This window comes from Kogia breviceps, chromosome 9, assembly GCF_026419965.1.
Source record: "Kogia breviceps isolate mKogBre1 chromosome 9, mKogBre1 haplotype 1, whole genome shotgun sequence".
Lineage (NCBI taxonomy): Eukaryota > Metazoa > Chordata > Mammalia > Artiodactyla > Physeteridae > Kogia > Kogia breviceps.
The window spans coordinates 49,560,192-49,580,023 of record NC_081318.1 but is presented as its reverse complement, the minus strand read 5'-3'; the positions used below and the strand labels follow the sequence as shown (position 1 = coordinate 49,580,023).

General features: G+C 36.8%; 1 protein-coding gene across 1 annotated transcript in view; it reads right to left on the bottom strand.

Moving 5' to 3' along the window:
* Window positions 1-915: 915 nt before the first annotated feature.
* SKAP2 (src kinase associated phosphoprotein 2) overlaps window positions 916-19,832 on the bottom strand; it is a 153,678-nt gene continuing 134,761 nt past the window's right edge. The window contains exons 11-13 of the mRNA XM_059073938.2: window positions 15,968-16,080; window positions 2,017-2,118; window positions 916-1,587 (exon numbers count right to left, since the gene is read on the bottom strand). Coding sequence (XP_058929921.1) covers window positions 2,026-2,118; window positions 15,968-16,080 — 206 coding nt within the window. The 3' untranslated portion in view covers window positions 916-1,587; window positions 2,017-2,025. The remainder of the gene's footprint in view (window positions 1,588-2,016; window positions 2,119-15,967; window positions 16,081-19,832) is intronic.

Below are 19,832 nucleotides of genomic sequence, written 5' to 3'. Positions count from 1 at the left end.
TGAAATCTGATAATCACAGTACAGAGGGGATAACAGTAAAACATAAACTCTGAAATATTGCTTGTAGATAGTTTTTATAAATAATGGAGGTTTTTAAACATTATCGGCTCATTTGCATGGTTAGAATATTTATCTTTAAAGCAAAGATCTGAAAAGTTCAACAAAAGTAGTACCTTCTAATCAAGGATTCAATATTAGCAGATTATATTTACTTCAAATGATTATCCAATCAGCAGTATATTTTGATATATATACCACAGTGGTACCTTGTAGACATTTAAAATACCTTTGATTTCAAACATACATGAAAAAGTAATAATATAACTCCACAAACCTTGCTCTGGAGTACAACGTACACCTCCAATGTCAGACTAACACTACCCTTCCACTCACCTGTACCTGGGTACATGTTCCCACCAGATTTCTACACTCTCCTCTCTGAGCCTTCCTTCTCTTCTCATTGCTTTCAGAGGTGCAGAGCGGGCCCAAATCTAGACTTGCAGTTTTGTGGTGGGACTTAATAGCACAGTAACAATCAGGCAGGGTAAGAGTACTCAGTTATGCCTTCTGACTTTGAGAATACATTGAGATTCTTTATGCTATTACATTAGTGGCAGAATGGGACCTCTCACAAAATTTTTGTTTCATTAAATTTAAAGAAAACTACAGTAGAAAATGTTGGCAAGCCCATTATATAACCGGGGTATTTATTATTGGTAAAGGGCTTTGCACAAACCATGGTTCTGGTCTTCACGTGTGTTGCAGAGGGTGACAGCATACTCCCCATTTGCAATTCTATCATTTTTCTTTCTTGTGGCTATATTTAACATAAAGTAAATTCACCAATCAGTAAAAATTCTTTCATGAAAACATGTTATTATTGTTTGAAAAATAAATACTAAGATAACTCATCTACAAAGTTTTAACAAAGCTACATTCTTTATTTTTATTTCTTTTACGGTATGCGGGCCTCTCACTGCTGTGGCCTCTCCCGTTGCGGAGCACAGGCTCCAGATGCGCAGGCTCAGCGGCCATGGCTCAAGGGCCCAGCCGCTCCGCGGCATGTGGGATCCTCCCGGACCGGGTGACGAACCCGTGTCCCCTGCATCGGCAGGCGGACTCTCGACCACTGCGCCACCAGGGAAGCCCCAAAGCTACATTCTTTAGATACCATCTGCCAAAAACTTGCATGATACATTCAATTGAAATTTTTATGAAATTATATATTACATTCTAAAAAATAATTGATATCCAGTATTAAGAGAAATTACAACTCTTACTAGAAGTAGCAATGACTATATGATACATATGAAATAGTTCTGAATTTTTCACACAAATCAAATGAGTAAATAAACCTATGATTATTTCTTTGAAAAACAGCAACAGGTATAACTTTACTGCTTGCATCTAATTTACATTAATATCCTTCATTTAATTTCACATCAGAGGAATATTATAATGAATGCATAAAACAACAAAGACAAACGATGCTCAACAAAACAAAGAAAGGTTATGAGCTGTCACTCATGCTTTCACGACGATTCTCAATCCAAAGCATTTGCACACTAGCAGAGGAATCTTCCTTTTCTGCAGGCAGAAAGGGAAAGTTGCATTTTAATTTTTTTCTTCAGGCAAAATGTTGATTTTCCCTGCTTAGAAAAATGTTACATTTTTAGCCAAGGGAAAATAATGAATGTTTACTTAATATTTTGTCAACTCAGCTCCTCAGAAATTCCATGAAAGTGGTATTTTACTAAAGAGGAGGAGGTTTGGGAAAACAGCTGGTTATTATCACAGGGATTTTCTCTAAATAATCTATTTATTTCCAAAGTAAATTCTATGAAGTTATTTTTAAAACTAAACTAGATTGTTTTTTTTAAAGAAGAAGATGATTTGGGAGCATAATCTTTGTGCTATCAGAAAACTACAAAGACTTTTAAAAAGGCAAAGACTCATAACGCAGCGACCAAGAGAACATATGAGCTATTACAGAATATTGGATTAAAATGTACTTACCCAGGACTCTCAAATATCATACATCTCCATTATGTAGGCTTTCGGCACCAAGCCAATGGCTCCCTTCATTTCTCCTACCCACCAGCCATATCTATTGTATTCCTAATTGAAAACAATATGCAATATTAACCTTCAGACTGGGTGTAAGTACCATGTTGTTTGTATGCAACTTCTTAGAAATGTTATTTCTTTTTATAAAGTTATAGGAGCTTGAGCTGCAAATTGAAACATTTTGATCTTTTTTTTGTTTCTGAACACTTTAAAAATGCTGTTAGGCAAAGATTTAAATTAATGTATAAGACAAAGCCTGTTTATTTCACAGTGTAGAACACAGAAACAGTCACTTAGGATAGAAACCTAGCAAAGGAAACTACATAAGAAAGTCCGCTCTCTGGGCCCCTTTCCCTTCTCTCTCCCCCATCTCTCTCTCTTACACACACATATACACACACACACACACACACACACACACAGAGCCTGGGGGACACCTTTTAATATGTAAACACCAGTGTCAGAGGCTCCGAGGTCATAGCCAGGATCCTTAGGATACTATCTTTGCCTTCAAGGAGCTTATCATCTAGCAAGCATAAGACTTTTTTTTTTTTTTCCACAATAAACTACTTAATTCCTAGTTAAACTCATATGACTGAAAATGATTTAGGATGGAGAGGTATGCCCCTTCTTGGGAAAATCTAAAAATGAGTATAGTTGTTTTAAACAGATAAATTAGAGAATACGGAAACACTAATAATGCTTCCCCAACTGGCTTTCCAAAATAATTCACAAAAGGGCTCCTTTTCAAAAGCTTCCCAAAGGCATTTATTGTTCCTCTGATTGATCACAAACTACATTAGGTAAAGGATGAATGGAAGGAATTTAAAGGTGGTATTAGATTTACCCTTACGGGGGAAGATCAATAGGAAATAAAAGTATTTCAAATTATAAAGGCAAAATATTAATCTAGCTGTAAAAAAAGACTGATTGATGAGTCACTTTTGCGTTTATTTTGCAGTGTGAGCTACTCCTGTGCCTCCTTTTCTTCCCTTTGCTCCACTGACAGACACACCACTGCTCTAGGCATAGTGAACACTGTACTCAGTCTCATTTGTCTGCCAGATTGCCTAATGTATTTTTATCCCAAATTTATCTATGTTTAGTGAGATACAAACAAAGTAAAATGAATTACAAGTTTCAAGAATAATATCTCCCAAAAGCAATACTCTGAAAAAGCACTGTAGGACCCAAATTTAATTTTTCATATAGGATAAATTTTTAAAATCAATCCCCAAAGTAATTCAATAGGCTATGATTTCCAACATCTGAGTCACAGATAAATGTGCATATGCATATCGAGTTACATGTGGGGAGGGAATGTTAATACCAGTACAGATTTAACATTTGTATTGATGACTAACCATGCTATTGACCATCAGAAAGGAAAATAATACAATTTTTCCATACAAATGTAGCAACATTCCCAGGTGTGTATTGATATGTAGTCTATCAACAGAGAGATTACAAGATTAAAATCTATAAGTACTTTTTTAAATAATGGGATGTATCAGAATTAAGTTTTTCGTAAGAATAAGATGGAAGGAAAACGGGGGTGGTGGAGAAAGGCCTGATTCTAATGAGGGCACAGCTCTGGCTTATGAGGCAGTAGACTCAAGATTTTAAGTTTTCTGATAGTGTGAACTTAGTGGACAAAATTTTCTAAGCAACAAAAATAGTCTGATGCCCAGAACTCAGTGAAGATGACTATAATCTATGTAGAATATACTTGTCAGAAGAAAATACCAACTTACTGAAAGCTATGATTAGTAACCATTATATCCTAATAGGTACCTATAACAAAACTGCCCTTTTCAATTTTTTAAGGCAATGAATACAATTAGAGCCTAATGCTTAACAAAACAAATGTATTTCACCTTGCAGAGGCCACAGTGTAAGATTTCAAAATGGATACTTAACAAAGTAAGTCTAAGTGTGAAAGCTCTTATCCAATGCCCATCTAAGATTTTTTTCAGCTGATTATTTGGAAAGAGTAAAGGAACTAGGCCCCAAAAAGGCTAGAAAAACAGAATACATTTAGTGAGAGGGCATATTATGACCCAAACCTGCTTTCAGAGAAGAGCCTGCAATCTGGGTTTCAATGTTTAGATTTAAGTTACAAACCAGAAAGTTCATATTACTTTATAATATTCTGTTTTGAAATGATAATCTACACTCTAAATTAAGGGCATATTATTGTTCTCAAAAAGCTCATTCACATCCAAATTTAAGAAATTGATTTCCAACAAATCACTTCAACAAAGGACCAATGACATGCTTCACACATGAGAGAATTTTGCATGACGGCAACTGAGAAGATTCATTAAACAGAAAGTACAGTAATAAACAGCAGAGGAGTTTATTCAGCTGTAAACAAATCCCTTAAAAGTAACATCCTAGGAAAAAAATTAAGTTTTAGGCTAAAATAATCTTAAATGTTTCACTAAATTAATTTAAAATAATTGAAAGGCATATGAAATACACACCTCATAAAAGTACTCTAAAATATAACAGGTTTAAATCAGAAAAGGGTAAAAAGTAAAAAACAGAATGTTTATTACTTTACATTTGTACAGAATTCCATATAGCACTCCTGTGTGGAATTAAGAGGTAAGATAAAACATAGTGAGGTAAAAATCTAGTAGGCAAATTTATGGATTTACACTGCAGCCACTAGAGTATGTCAGCAAGACTGCAAACACGGAAGCTTTTACTTTTATCATTACTATCCTCTGTATGAGCCTCCTGAGCAACATGAATCCCAATTAAACCATTTGCAGCCTATAAATCGGAATGGAGATGCATCTTGGAGTACGGTATTCTAAACTCCAGCCTGAAGATTCAATAGCGTACACGCTTTCCTTTGGAGGAAGAAAATCTGCCTTCCTTTTGCCTTCCCTGTTTGCTGCCCCCGAACAAATGTGATTATGAATGATATATTACTTACAGTGGAAAATAATGCAATCCATACAATGTTATCTCGCTGTCCACATACTAATTGTAGTATTGGTCTAAAAGTCACGGGTGGGTCATTAAAAAAAAAAAAACAACCCTCACACCTTATCTTGTTAATAAACAAAAAATAAAGAGACAGAAGTCATACCAGGCTGCCATCTAAATCTCTGAAAGGTTAGGAAGCATCATGTCATCTTGATGGCACACGAGATCTCAGGTACAAGAAGGTCTGCCCCCTGGTATTCTTCACCCTACTCGGCTCTTAACATCAACTGCAATGCTAACATAGGCAAGTGACTGTACTTCAGGAGGACTGATAAAATAATGAAGAGTCCTTTAATCTACAGGAAACCATTCTAGTCAATTTATAAGAAATATTGCATCCCTTTGTAGGACGTGTAATTATTTTCTATTAATCATGTGCTATAAAGCTACATTATGCAGTTATTCTGTTATCACTAGAAAGAGGCCTGCAGTCAGCTTCTGACAATGTTAGGTAATTACTAACACAAAGCTTCTTTCTCCTCCCGTAGTAATGCTATCAAGATCGAGAGGTGTAGTGATGCTTAGTGTATAAAAATAGTACTCAAAAGAAATTTAATATCTGCAAAATGGATGGCTTCAAGGCAAAATGCAATGTGGCAGTCAAAGAAGCAAGAAAGCTGAACTTGCCCAATAATTTGAGAAAATAATCATAAAGCAGCACTGAACAGCTGTGATCTAACGCCTCTGTTTTCAATTTTTATATCATTAAAATAGTTTTTGTTTTATTTTATAGTTAAAATTTTAAGCCTCAATTAATCATTATTAAGCAATAAATTAAAGTGATTATGTAAAAAGGCAGGAAAAAAAGGACTAGTTTTGGTAAAGTGAAACAGGGACTTTATCCAACACAATAGCAAACATATGTCCATGTTTACTTACTAACTAAATCTTCTCTCTCTGCCAGTGTATTATTTTACACTTAAATAAGATGCCAACATTTACTTAAATCCTTTTCAGCACCATGATTCTCATTTCTCAAGTATGTTAATCCACTTTCTACAAACCATATGGTAAAAGAATGCTGCCTTAACAGAAACTTGAAACATTAGTAAGATTTTGTGATGTACCACCCCTTTCCGAAAGTAGTTACCAATCTGTTTGAAAGCAACAGGTGTTAGAAAGGTTAAAAGACTATATTCCTTTCTCCAGACGTATATCTGTGCTTCAAAACATACCAGCCTTGTTCAGAAATAAAGGTAATTTTATTCACAAAATATAAACTACATTGAGTTTCAGAACCAGTGGACTTTACCATTGTTTTCCAACTATTCACTGTGATATTTTCAATTTTTCAAATTGTTCATAAACATTGTAGTAGCATGAAAACTAGATAACTATTTAAAATATGGAAATACTTTCTTCAAGGCTACCTCTTCAATCTCTTCGTTTTTACTATCTCCAATTAGAAACTTAGTAAGAATCATTTCTTATACATCCATCATTTCAAAAGTTGTCTTAAAATGCACAACAGGTACTTGACAACTTTGTTTTTTTTACTGTTATTATCTACACTTTAACTGCTTGAATCTTAGTCTCCTAACTCATTCCTTAAATGAGGAAATGGACACTAACAATTTCTAAGATCCTCCCTGATGTTTGAATACCACCATCACAAACCTGCTTTACCACCCTAAGTCTCTCAGCAGCTCATGGAAATCAACCTCACTACTTTATAATTTACTATGCAAGTGTGACTTTGAGTTACTCTAATTCAAAGAATTACTATTTTTTTCCTCCGTGCGCTGCGCACTCCATTTTTAAAGCGAGAGAGACAAAAGACGAGCAAGGAAGGTGATAGTAAGAACTTAATTCCTGTAACAAATTTTAGTTTATGTTCCAGAGTCAAGACACATTTAATTCAAATTCCTACACAGTCAACATTTACAATGGCATAAAGTAAAAACTGAAATGCAGACTGATGATTCTTAGATATTGTTAGGCAAAGAAAGATCAAATCATGCTCAGTAATGGGTGGCCTTGGTACTCAGTGTATTTCACCAGCCAATACATGACTGTTGACTGTTCTAGTTCAGACCTTCATCACCTCACCCTGGATTCTTGCATCATCCACTCTGCCTCTCTGTACTTCCCGGAAACTGCCTTTGTCAGTTTACTTGGCTGCTCAGGAATGTATACTAGCCCCCCAATGCTTTAACTACAAACTCCTCTCACTGCTCTGGTCCCGCAGCCCAACCTTCTGTGCTGCACTCATTCCTGCCTCTGCATGTGGCACTGCTTCCCCAAGGGGTATCTCCCCTCCCTCATCCAGAGCCTATCTAGTAACTAAGACTCGACTCAGGTTACCCAGCTTTCACGAATTTTTCTCTGAATTATCTAATCCATACTTACATCTCCCATTTCAAGCCGAGTATTTATTCCTCAGTGGAGTTTATGTACTTTAGTTTTGTCCGTTCAACTGAAGTAAAGTAGAAACTCACTGAGACCGTGGCAATGTCTTACACTCAAACTGTAGGCCCCACACTCCAGGATGTGTAAAGAATGTTCAATAAATATGTACTTCATGATGAAACAAACATACTTTTTCTTCATTTTGGATGATGCACCAGATGACCCTCCTAAGTGTTTTCTTAAGAAGGGTAATTTCCAATAGGAATATATTTTCTATGTGTATATTGGACATACTTGAAGAATTTTAGTAATGACTAAACAAACATTTGTTCTGAAGTACGTTTAGCTTCACAATATGAAGTGTGCTGCTTCTACTCATGGCTGGCTGCTGCCCATCACGTTTTCCAATGTGCTGCATAGCATACCTTGTCTAAAGAGCTTAAATTCCACTTGCAGAAAGAAAGATACCTGTCCCCTGAAGAACTGGGACCAAATAATTCTAGTTCTTTGAAGAAATGGCTGCAGTTGAATTTACTGTAAGTACGGAAGAGGTTAAGACAGAACCCTGCAAAGGCAGAAACAGTGTGGCAGGTCTAGGGGAAAATCTGCTAGTTTTTCAGCTGCTGCTGCTTATTTTTGTGATTATTTTCTCAGAAGATTGAGAGTCTCCAGCTTGTTACTAACTAGGTATGTGACCTTGGGCAATCCCCAAGTTCTTTAGGGGTGATTTTTTTTTTTTTACATTTATATCACTCTTTGAGACTCCACAGTAATCCAGTTTATGTACTTAACACAAATCTAAGTCTAATTATTAATACATTTGGACCCTCATAGAATTACCTATATGAAATCTCTTGTTATATGTACTATAAATTTTTTGTTGTTGACGGTAATATCTGCTGCTATTCTTATTATATAAAGTTGTTGAGGTCAGATAATCAGCGAAGATTCTAGAAATTCACGTGAGATTTTTTTTTTTTTTTTAAGTAACCAGTGCTGGGAAAAGCCAAGCTTCCTCCTTTATGATTAAAAAGAATTATTAGCTCCTTGTCTCTCCTTTTTTCAGTTTGGCTGCCAAGAGGCTCAGGAAGTTCAAGCGCAGAAACTCCATTGTCTTTTCAGGTCTCCAGGGGCAGTCCTTTTTTCCATTAGCCTTTTATTTATTTTTCCCCAATTATGTGGAGCCTCTATAAAGTGAAGAACTAGCACTAAGGTTCCCTTACCTCTGCGATTCTACCATTCTAAATTCCTTTAAGAAGTTCAGGATTATTTCCTTTTTTTTTTTTTTTAATGTAAATTTATTTATTTATTTTTGGCTGCGTTGGGTCTTCCTTACTGCACGCAGGCTTTCTCTGGTTGTTGCGGAGCACAGGCTCTAGGCTTGCCAGCTTCAGTAGTTGCAGCACGCAGGCTCAGTACTTGTGGCTTGCAGGCTCTAGAGTGCAGGCTCAGTAGTTGTGGCACATGGGCTCTAGAGCGCAGGCTCAGTAGCTGTGGCACACAGGATTAGTTGCTCCACGGCATGTGGGATCTTCCCGGACCGGGGCTCGAACCCATGTCCCCTGCACTGGCAGGCGGATTCTAACCACTGCGCCACCAGGGAAGTCCCAATTATTTCCTATTTTTAACTATATTTTCATAAACATATATTAAACATCTATCTGCCATAATGTTAGATATTGGGGATTCAAAAATACTTAAGACACAGTGTCTACCTCAAGGAATTGAGACAGGGAAATGAATAATCCTGGTCGTGGCCCACTTAGATATAGCAAAATGGAAAGAGAAAAGCCTTTAGGGTCAGATCTGCATTGATTCCAGGAGAAGGTACTTCCTAGCTGGTATCCTCAGGTGATTTACATAATAAGCTTACTAAGCATCAGTTTTCTTACCTGCAAAATTATATTGATAGTAACATATCCTTTGTAGGGTTACCTTAAGAATCAGAGGAATGAAAGCACATTGAGTACCTAGAACAGGATACTGTAGGTATGCAATAAATACTTTCTCATCCCCTCTCTCTGCCTTCCCACTAATTGGTGTAGCAAAATACCAGGGCAACAAAAAGACAGAGCATAATGGAGTGCACTATAAGGCAAGCTGATTATTACGGGCTGTTCCAAAGCGAATCTGATCTTTAAAGGGATAAGAAAGGAGACATCTCAAAAGAGTGAGAATGTGCCATATATACATTGAGGGAGCTCTTGATTTTTTGGGGGGTGGGGGTGGGAGTGGGGGGGAGAGCAGAAGGGCATAAAAAATCATGAATTTTTCAATTTAAGACTTTTTTTTTAACTTACCAACATGGTGCTTTTTTTTTTTTTTTTTTTTTTTTTTTTTGCGGTATGCGGGCCTCTCACTGTTGTGGCCTCTCCCGTTGCGGAGTACAGGCTCCGGACGCGCAGGCCCAGCGGCCATGGCTCACGGGCTTAGTTGCTCCGCGGCATGTGGGATCTTCCCGGACCAGGGCACGAACCCGTGTCTCCTGCATCGGCAGGCGGATTCTCAACCACTGCGCCACCAGGGAAGCCCGGTGCTTTTCTTTAAGGTTGTTTTGGTTTGCTCCTGGAAAACCTTTGCTTACTCCATGCAGAATTAAACCGTGTAGGCTCTGCAGCCATAGCAGCCCCTCCACTGCTACCTCTGTGTAACTTGCCTCTCTGACACTGCCTTCTGGTTTCTCCTTTATTTCTCAAGCCACTGCAGGGGCTCAGCCTGACAGCATGTCTCCTGCAGGCACCTTCCCCTTTCATCTGTCAACATTTTCCTGGAATGCTCCCTCCATTTTATGTAAGAGAAAATCGGGAAGTACTAGAGCACGGTTTTTGCAAATAGGTAACAAGAGGAGTCCCATGAGTGGAATGAGAACACCTTCTGACGTAGTGCTGTTTCCATACACTGCTTATCACCACCAGGGAGAGGTTATAAGCATAGCATAGGTCTGCCCACTATGCTTCACCGTGGGCATTTAGCATAGAAACTAAATGCCGTCAGACCCAAACAACCGCAGCGACAAGTACAAACACTCCTCCTCCTTCCCAAAAGACTACAAGACGTGATAACATTTAGGGAACTAGCGTAGTATCAAGGTATGTCCTATATTGAGGTGTCCTGGTTACTCTTCAGCAGGTGGTTTTGCTATATGTGGCACATGGGGTCAGATGGTCACAAAGGAAAAACTAAGAGAGCTGAAAAGGAACTCTTTATTTCCCTCTGCCAGTAGAGCTCAGCAAGATTTTCATTTTATTTGTTTTTCTGGTAAGTCTGAAGCCAAAAAAGCCTTAGTAACAGAATCTTTACATTTTCACAATGAGAAGCAAATGATCAGTGACAGTTACATTTCACCAGTCACTGGAAAAAGTCACAGCTACAAAGGGAAGCAATGCTTGAAACTCCAAACAACACACACTAAAAAAATGCCCTTTTACTGTATATTAGTGAACACTGTCAACCCACATTTCCTGTTTTTGACTTAATAAAAATTGTCTCAAAAAGCTGCAAAGCCCAAGTCACATGTGTCCTAGACTAGACGAAAGAGTCCAGGATTCTTAACTCTCTTATTTTTCTGTTAATAGCAGACAAGCAGCATGCCTCTTTCCTGCTGAAGCATAGCTCTTCTGTCATTAAGTCTCTAAAAATAATTTATTGCCTTAAAAGTAAGAATAGGAATGTGGTTAGCGATTTACTGGTGAGTACAGATTGAAAGATAAACATAGACAATGTAAATCCACAACAGCAAATAGAATAAAATCTCCAAAGAGCTATGCGGGACTATAATATGCCTGTAGCTATATAACCTGGATCCTGCCATGAAAATTATAAAACTCCAAAAACACGGTTCTAGGACAATACTATTAACTATGATATTATGTCCATGTTTAAGGTGGTAATAAAATTGAAATGCAAACCAGTAAAAGCATTTAGCATGATTGTGAACAACCTGATTCCTAAAAAATAAAAAAAAATAAAAGATTTGCAATCTCAAATATGAATTTCCCCCATCAAATAAATCTGAAAGTAGGCCTTGTATTTCATAATAACTTCACTAACAAGGGAGCTGTCATAAAACTCACATATTCCTGGAGACTTCCCTGGTGGTGCAGTGGTTAAGAATCCGCCTGCCAATGCAGGGGACTTGGGTTCGAGTCCTGGTCCAGGAAGATCCCACGTGCCACGGAGCAACTAAGCCCACGCGCCACAACTACTGAGCCTGCGCTCTAGAGCCTGCATGCCACAACTACTGAATCCCGCGTGCCTAGAGCCCATGCTCCGCCACAAGAGAAGCCCCCGCAATGAGAAGCCCATGCAGCACAATGAAGAGTAGCTCCTGCTCTCCACAACTAGAGAAAGTCCCTGTGTGGCAATGAAGACCCAACGCAGCCAAAAATAAATTTAAAAAAAAAATGGTAATTGTACCTTGCTTAAAAAAAAAATCACATATTTCACTTTCATCCATCCCTATAAATACCTTCCATCTTTTGGGGGGGGGAATTTCTAAATCTCCACTGAATTATTGAAGCATATAAAATGTTTTAACACATAAAAAAACAGCAGCAATGTTATATGAAAAGACCTGTAAGCAAAAAGTTACAGGCTTGCATTTTCAGGCAAGTAGTATTTAGATTTATTATTAGTAAGGTTCAAAGGTTAAAACTAAGAAAATGCCAGACACTTTGAAGGAGGGGCTAGCTCAGCCAGGGGTCACATGGCAGCTGCTAATTGGAAAATGTTAAAAAGGGAAGGGGAAGGGCAGGGTAGCTGCTTTCTCTTCCTTCTTTATTTTAAGATTTGATTTTCACTAAAAAAAAAAAAAAAAAAAATAGAGAAAGAAAGAAAAAAAGTAAAGAAAGAAAGAAAAGCTAAGATTTGTATAACTCAAAAGAGGCTTAAAATAAATAAATCACCCCCAGGCAGACTGAGCACAGCTGACACCCCATCAAGGCTTCCTTGCAAAAATAGAAAAAAAAGACTGAATTTTAAAATCAAACTATATTTCTATAGTGAATTTTAATAGAGAGCCTAATCATCAAACTAGCTAAATCTTTTTGTCATTATATTTACAAAATTAAAATATTCTTTATTATAGTACATGCCATTTTATTTCTTGATTTGTCTAAAGGTTTATTTATATTGAAAAGAATGTATCTCTTCTTAAACTATCTTGTATTACCTTTTTTTAAAAGATTATTTTCAGAACTAACAAGCTTCTAGAAGGTAAGTCAAATCAACGATAATTAAAAACTGCAAACTATAGATCAGTTAATTATAAAAAGCAAGTTGTGTTTCTTTGAAATCTTTTAAATGGCATTTTTTATTAGAAAAGTTGTGGCACTAATTTTTTTTTTTACTAAGTACACATTTTTTATATCTCTATAAATACTGTTAGACTCTTTAAAATGCATTTTTCCTTAAGTATACAATTTTTACATTTAATTCAGAATGATGAAAAGAATTTTCATGATTAATGCGTATACTTCATTGACATGAGATAGGAAAGTAATAACCCATAGCTAAATTTAGAGTTGGATTTATGACATCATTTTGATTGCGCACATTAGCTGCAATTACCTGCACCACTCATTCTGAGCCACTAGATGGTGTAAAAAATAAATTTAAAGGGTACATTTTCATTCCATCACCATGGAATCTAAATATAACTCTGAGAAAGGTTAAACAAATTTCTAGGCATATAACAATGCTAGTGATTTCTATATTTATTGCACTTAAAAAAAAACAGTCAATACACAGCATCAGCTCTACCTTGATCTAGAAACAAGTCCTTTTGAGCAATTCTTTGCTCTCTTCTTCTAAGGGCCTTGAGTTCTAAATTTATAATGATACTCAGCATTCAAACTGCTGTCATCATTCACATACTAAATAAATTTATGATATTAACTTATGGTCTATGTTTGCCAAAATTTTTATAAAAACTGGAAGACCAAGCAAATATAAAATTAGAGAATCACCAGAGGTTCCTATCTGAACTCATCCAAAGCCAAGTGGGGAAGTAAGAGTCTTCATAAATATATCCTGAACCCCAAAGCAACCTTACAACAAATAGCCAAGATGCTCATCAACGGCCCAGAATTTGTCCAAATTCCATCAAGAGAAAACTAACTGTCCCTCTTTCACCCTCACTAAGATCAACCTGGTTGATTCTACTAGGTCCGCAGCTGAGTAAATATGGGTATTTACTCATCCAGCCAATGGTGATAATGTGCTAACAAAGCCTTGTCTCTTCTTTCAAAAACCAAAATGAGCTCCAGATAAAATGCCCATCTCTAGAAGGCCTCTCATGAAATGCTGCTGGTGGAAATTTAAACCTTGTGAAAGGTTGATAAAGGAAGTATTTTCAGGCAGCCCATACCCAAATAACAGCATTTAGAAATTTTAGATAGGAGTATGTATATTCTTCCTGTGAGGTGGACTGCCACCCTTAGCTCTATGACAGGCTTCACACATAAAATTACAATCATCCTAAAACAGGTTTGGCAGAAAAGGAATGACTTCCCCCAGAATCCTAGAAATATGATACACACCTATGATTGTACTTTCAATTTCATATTCACAGAAAATGATTTTCTGAGGCAATGGCAGAAATAAGACAAGCCTATGGGAACGCTGCTTGTGCCACAGCCTGTCCCATGGGCTGGTACTCTCAGGCTTTCACAAACAAAGACAACATGAAAAAAAACAAAAACAAAAACAAAGACAACTTGATTCATAAAGAAGACTTCAAGAACAAACCCACATGGTCTTTGTAAGTTTCATATTTTACCATACAAACATACTGGCTACATGCCATTTATCCCTATAGTCTGAAGTTCCAAGTGGAAGCTAATCAACCTTTTAATTTTATATGCAATTTTACACACAATTTAATTTTATGCAGCTAAATTGGTGAAAGAAACCGTGATCTAAGTAAATTTGAGGAATGATTCCAAGAAAGTTTCTTTTCAAGAACTGAAACTAATCAGTTTGCTTTCTATATTAAGTAACTGACTCAAAAAGCTGTCATTTTAACACAGGACTATTGAATGCTCTGTAACAGGCTTAATCCAAGAGTTGTGATATGGCTATCTATAGCTTCCAAGAACTGAAAGTATCTTTCTTAAAACAAACAAACAAACAAAACACTAGCGAGCAGAGGACTGAGAGAAATAAGGGACAAGTCTTATTTGGGCACCTCAACCAGCAATGATCACAGTTGGCTGTATTTACTTAGTATTTTTCTCCAATAATCTACAAGGGCTTATCTCTCTCTCTCTTTTTTTTTTTTTTGGATTCCTGGTGCCTAGAATAGGCCCTTGCACATTTTAGGCAATTTACGATAGTTACAAATTGAATACAAGTAAGGAAATAAGGGGGAAGGGGGAAGAAGAGAGGGAAAAAAGAAGGAAGATAGATACAGGCATAAGAAAAAAAATAGAGCAGAAAGCTCTGATCTGGGAGTCAAAACACCTTGTTAAGTACAGGCTCTGGCACTTTCTTGACCCAAATTCCCTTATCTGTAAAACCAAGGATAGATAGATGAGCCCTAAGATCTCTCACTCAAATGTTCTATGATTCTCTGTATATGATTTTATGCACCAGTCAACTAGTGTTTAAATTCAATAAGTGACCTTATTTCCAAATTCTCTTCTGTATCTAATAAGTCATATTATCTTTCTGAATAAGTCATAATCTTTCCAAAATATTTCTCTAATCAACAAAGCACATTAAACTCCTAGACTTATGATTTATGTAACATTTTACTTATATTTAAATAGTCTCCATACATCATTTGTTTCTAATGTGGCCTCATGAAGTAGACTGGGGGAGATATTTTTTAACCCCCATATTACAGTAGGCAAAGTTAAAATATGAAAGTTAAAGGAGCTCATGCATGTCATTAGAAGTATAATCAATTACGAATCTTGACTTTTAGATCTAAGGCCAGAAGCATTTTGAATAATCCAGTATCTTAAGAGGCAGAAACAATAATTTTGTATATATAAGGATGAGTTCATAGCAATATACTTTGCTATTATGTTTACAAATACAATTATGTTAAACTTAAAAAAAATTACCTAAACCTGTCTGAATAGAAAAGTATTGCTTTTAAATTGTCGGAACACCCGATGTATTTACATAAAGATGAAAAACTTGTTCTATAAACACAGTGTTACCAGTAGTGAATGGCAGACAAAATCAGAATAAGCACACAGAAGAATAAAAAGGAAGAGGAAAGAAAAACATAATAAATAACCTAATACCTTACAATGTTAACTTTCACATAAGTATATTGTTTCTGGAGAAGGCAGTGTGTGGATGTGAGCCAAAGGCTGAAGTGATAGGTAAACACACTGTTAAGTTGAATCCTGTTATCTGATTGTGTTTAAAATTTGATTATATTTCACTTGACAAAATAATTATCGTGAACTCCCAATTGTTAACAAGGACCTAGAAGAATTCCAACTGGCATTTTTTCCCTAGTGTTGAGGATCCAAATGCATAAAAATGCAGCTTTGTATTCATGATTTACAGTTGTCATTTTGGGGTATCTGCTTACCTTGCTAAGAATGTAAATCACATCACCACGTTTAAATGACAATTCATCAGAAAGAGCTCCTGTGCAGTCCCACAAACCCTGGTAAAAATTAGCATAATCGGTGCTTTTATCTCCTAGGAAGAAGAAAGAGAAAACAAGAGTTAGAGCTTTCATGTAATGGGCACTCACTTAAAAATGAACAAATAGCAATTAAAGGGCCACTCCAAACCACCAAAAAAGTCTAAAACAATTCTGTCCTCATTCAAAGAACACTTTATAACATCCACACAAGAATCCTACTTCTTGCTCTCATCTAATTAAGGACTATTTTCAAAAAGATCTAATGCTGAATGTCTTTTCTTTCCTCTCTCCTTTTCTTGTTTTTACCTAAAACTTGTAATTGCAACATGTTTCTTCAAACTAGCACCTAAGTTACTTCCCACTTACTTTCTATAACAAACCTAAGCCTACTTGCAACATGTTTTGAAGATGAGTCAGCCTCCCTGTGTAATGAGCAATAGCCATGAGATGTGATAAACACATTGTGAAATAAGCACCATACAGAATTTAGGACACATCATAAAAATAATAATAATAAAGGAGCTAAGGTACAAACAAATATAACCAAACGAGGTAACAAAAAAACTTTTTGAAATTTAAACTTCAAAAAAAAAGCCTCAATGGCATATATATATATATATATATATATATATATATATATTTCTTTTTTGATATGGACCATTTTTAAAGTCTTTATTGAATTTGTTACAATATTGCTTCTGCTTTTTTTATGTTTTGTTTTTCTGGTCAGGAGGCATGTGGGATCTTAGCTCCCTGGACCAGGGATCTAACCTGCACCGCCTGCATTGGAAGGTGAAGTCTTAATCCCTGGACCGCCAGAGAAGTCCCTAAATTTAAACTTTTTCAAAACATAAAGCTGGTTAAAGGCAGAGAATAAAATGAAAGTAATCTAAAGGATAATTCCAGCTCTTATCTTTAGGGATTTTTGTACCCAAAGCCTCTCAAAGTTATTTCTAAAATATTTTAGCAACTTTGAAACTGCCAGGGCTAAAGCTGCATTTTCCAAGATTTCTGTCAGCCCTAGTTTAGGACATTAGGCTCTGAATAAACACACAACATACACTGGAGTTATCAGCTCATCCTTCTAACAGCATAAGCACAATGGATGTGATATGTTCAAACTGCCATGCAGACCATTAACTGATTGATTATTTAGCGCTCTCCCTTCTATAATACCACAATAAACCGGGTAATAAATGCTTTGTCACTTACACAATGTGGGTCGCCTGAAACACAGCACAGAGTTAAATACACTGGCTGCTTTTGTTTCACTGAGAACTGTTTCCTGTTTTTAATTTCATGATAATTGAGTTTTGATGAGTTAATGCAAAAAGAATGCAAGCAATATCAATAAGATGTCCCTGTATTCACTAACCAGGCAGAACATACACGTGCTGACAACTTCCATCATTGGAATGTCATCTTTGAATTCTGAGGGGATAACTGTGGAGACACATGCTGGATCCGGGTTGTCATTTTAGTTTTGTTATATAGCTCTCAAACAGCAGGCTCCTTGGCAATTCCAACACAATCGGTCACATTAGCGTGTCAGGAGGGCGTTCATCTTATTACACATAGCTTGTGATTTATTCAAAGTGTTAGGTTTATTAGAAATTTTTAAAATTTTCTTTAGTATCTGAAACATTTTTTAAAGCCAAAAAGAAAATCTGAATAATATGGAGTCTGACTATTTAAGAAGTAAGATGCGACTTTTCCATTATACTTTTAAGAAAATAAACAAGGACAATCCTCCTATTAAAGTTTTTCCGCTTGTTTTCTAAGAACTCAAAAAAAGAGGGGAATGGGGGAAAGGAGGGATAGAACGAGGGAGGGAGACAGAGAGACAGACACCTTATTGACTCTTCTGCTCTAGCATCTGAACACTCATTACAGAAGCTAGCAGGGATGTACACAAGCCTGGGAATCCAACCAAGAACTAACAATGCTTGTGGCCACCCTTCATTACATTTTCCCCTCAAAGCATATATTATGGAAATTCTATGAATGGACACTAGAGGGCACTCTGGCTGGACAGATTTCTCCAAACATTGTCAAATTTTTTTAAGAAAAAAATTACTTAATAATAAAGTGACTGATTTCCTTTAAAAACCACTTATTTAGACAAATAGGGATTTAGAAGTTGAAACATTCTAGTCAGATTAAATCAACTGCTAACTGGGTCAAATGTTGTGCCCCATGCAGTCCGTCAGTGTCAGTTTAAAAAGTCAAGGAATTAGAGCAAAGAGAGGATGACATCATTTCACACGCAAGGCCCTCCCCCATAGTCATTGGCCAGGAGGTAAAAGGATCTAAATAGCTGGTTTCCCCAGTCGAGGTTCCTGTATGTTCCCCATGCTGCTCAGCCTTAGGCTTGATCCTAAAAGGCTGAAGAAAGAAAACCTGGGTTAAAAACTAGGGAAGTTTTGGCTTAGCTGGAGCATCCCAGTGGGTTCTGCAGCTGTTCAGCCTGCTGCTTGCTCTTTCCTTTTTCAGATTCTCTCACAATAGTTTTTCATTCAGTAGATTTTCAAACGCGGGGGAGAGGGAAGAAGGAAGAGAAAAGTATATGGTGATTTCTAACACATAATCCTTACCACTTTGGGGGTCTCTCCTCCCTTCGATGAGCTTAGTGAAACTCCCATTAACAGTAATAGGAGTCATAGGAGCGCAGGAGGGGAAGAGAGACCCCCACCGTGTGCAAGATGCATCTCTCCCTAGATATGCATCATGGGCATTTCATTAAATCTTACTGCTGTAAAAAGGCAACAGAGCCAGCGATCTGGCAGTCCTGGGAACAAGATGCATTTTCTACTGTGCTTTCTGCAATCTTGATGGTGATTTTACCCAAAGACCAACCTCATTCCTGTGTCCCATATGTGAGCCCTGTTAAAGAACAGTAAGTTGTTTATGTCACATGGCTACCTGTACACACAAATTGACTATTCTATTTCAGCATGCAGTATTAGCTATGATGTAGAACAGCGGTCCCCAAACTTTTTGGCACCAGGGACTGGTTTCATGGAGGACAATTTTTCCACGGACGGGGACGTGGTGGAGCGTGGGAATGGTTCAGGCAGTAACGCGAGTGATGGGGGGCGGCAGATGAAGCTTGGCTCTCTCAACCGCTGTTCACCTCCTGCTGTGCGGCCCAGTTCCTAACAAGCTGCGGACCGGTACCGGTCCGCAGCCCAGGGGATAGAGACCCCTGATGTAGAAGAATCACAACGGGGGAGAAAACCTGGCAGTCTATGTTTATTAGCCTTAGTCTCCTTCGGAAAGTAATGTCAAAATTCTTAAAATGAATTCCAGACATAAAAATTAAGAATTATCTTGATCCTCAGAGAGCAGCAAGCTCCTCTGGTTTACTTTTCCAAATTTCAAGTGTGTCTAAACATACACGAAAAATTATGCATCGATATCCTTGGAAGCGCTGTGGATTCACAAAAGTTAACACTGTTCACTTATACACTGAAAAAATAATCCCTGTGAGATGTGTTTTTTAAAAACAACAACAACAACAAAAATGGGATGGAGCATAATGTCATAAACCACCGGTAAGCTTACATTCTGAATACAAATTAAATCGGTTAGTTGTCTTTATTGTATGAATTAATTTTCCTATTCTATCCACATCATGATCTATGTTTTCAAAATTATCAAAAAAAATCATCTCATTGTGTTTCTTGTCCTAAGAAGCATATATGGTTAAAAAAGAAGGTAAAGAAAGAAAGAAAATAACATTCTAAATTAGCTGGCTTGTGAAAGATTTAAACAATGTATTTGCTCTTGTAAGTTAAACATGCAA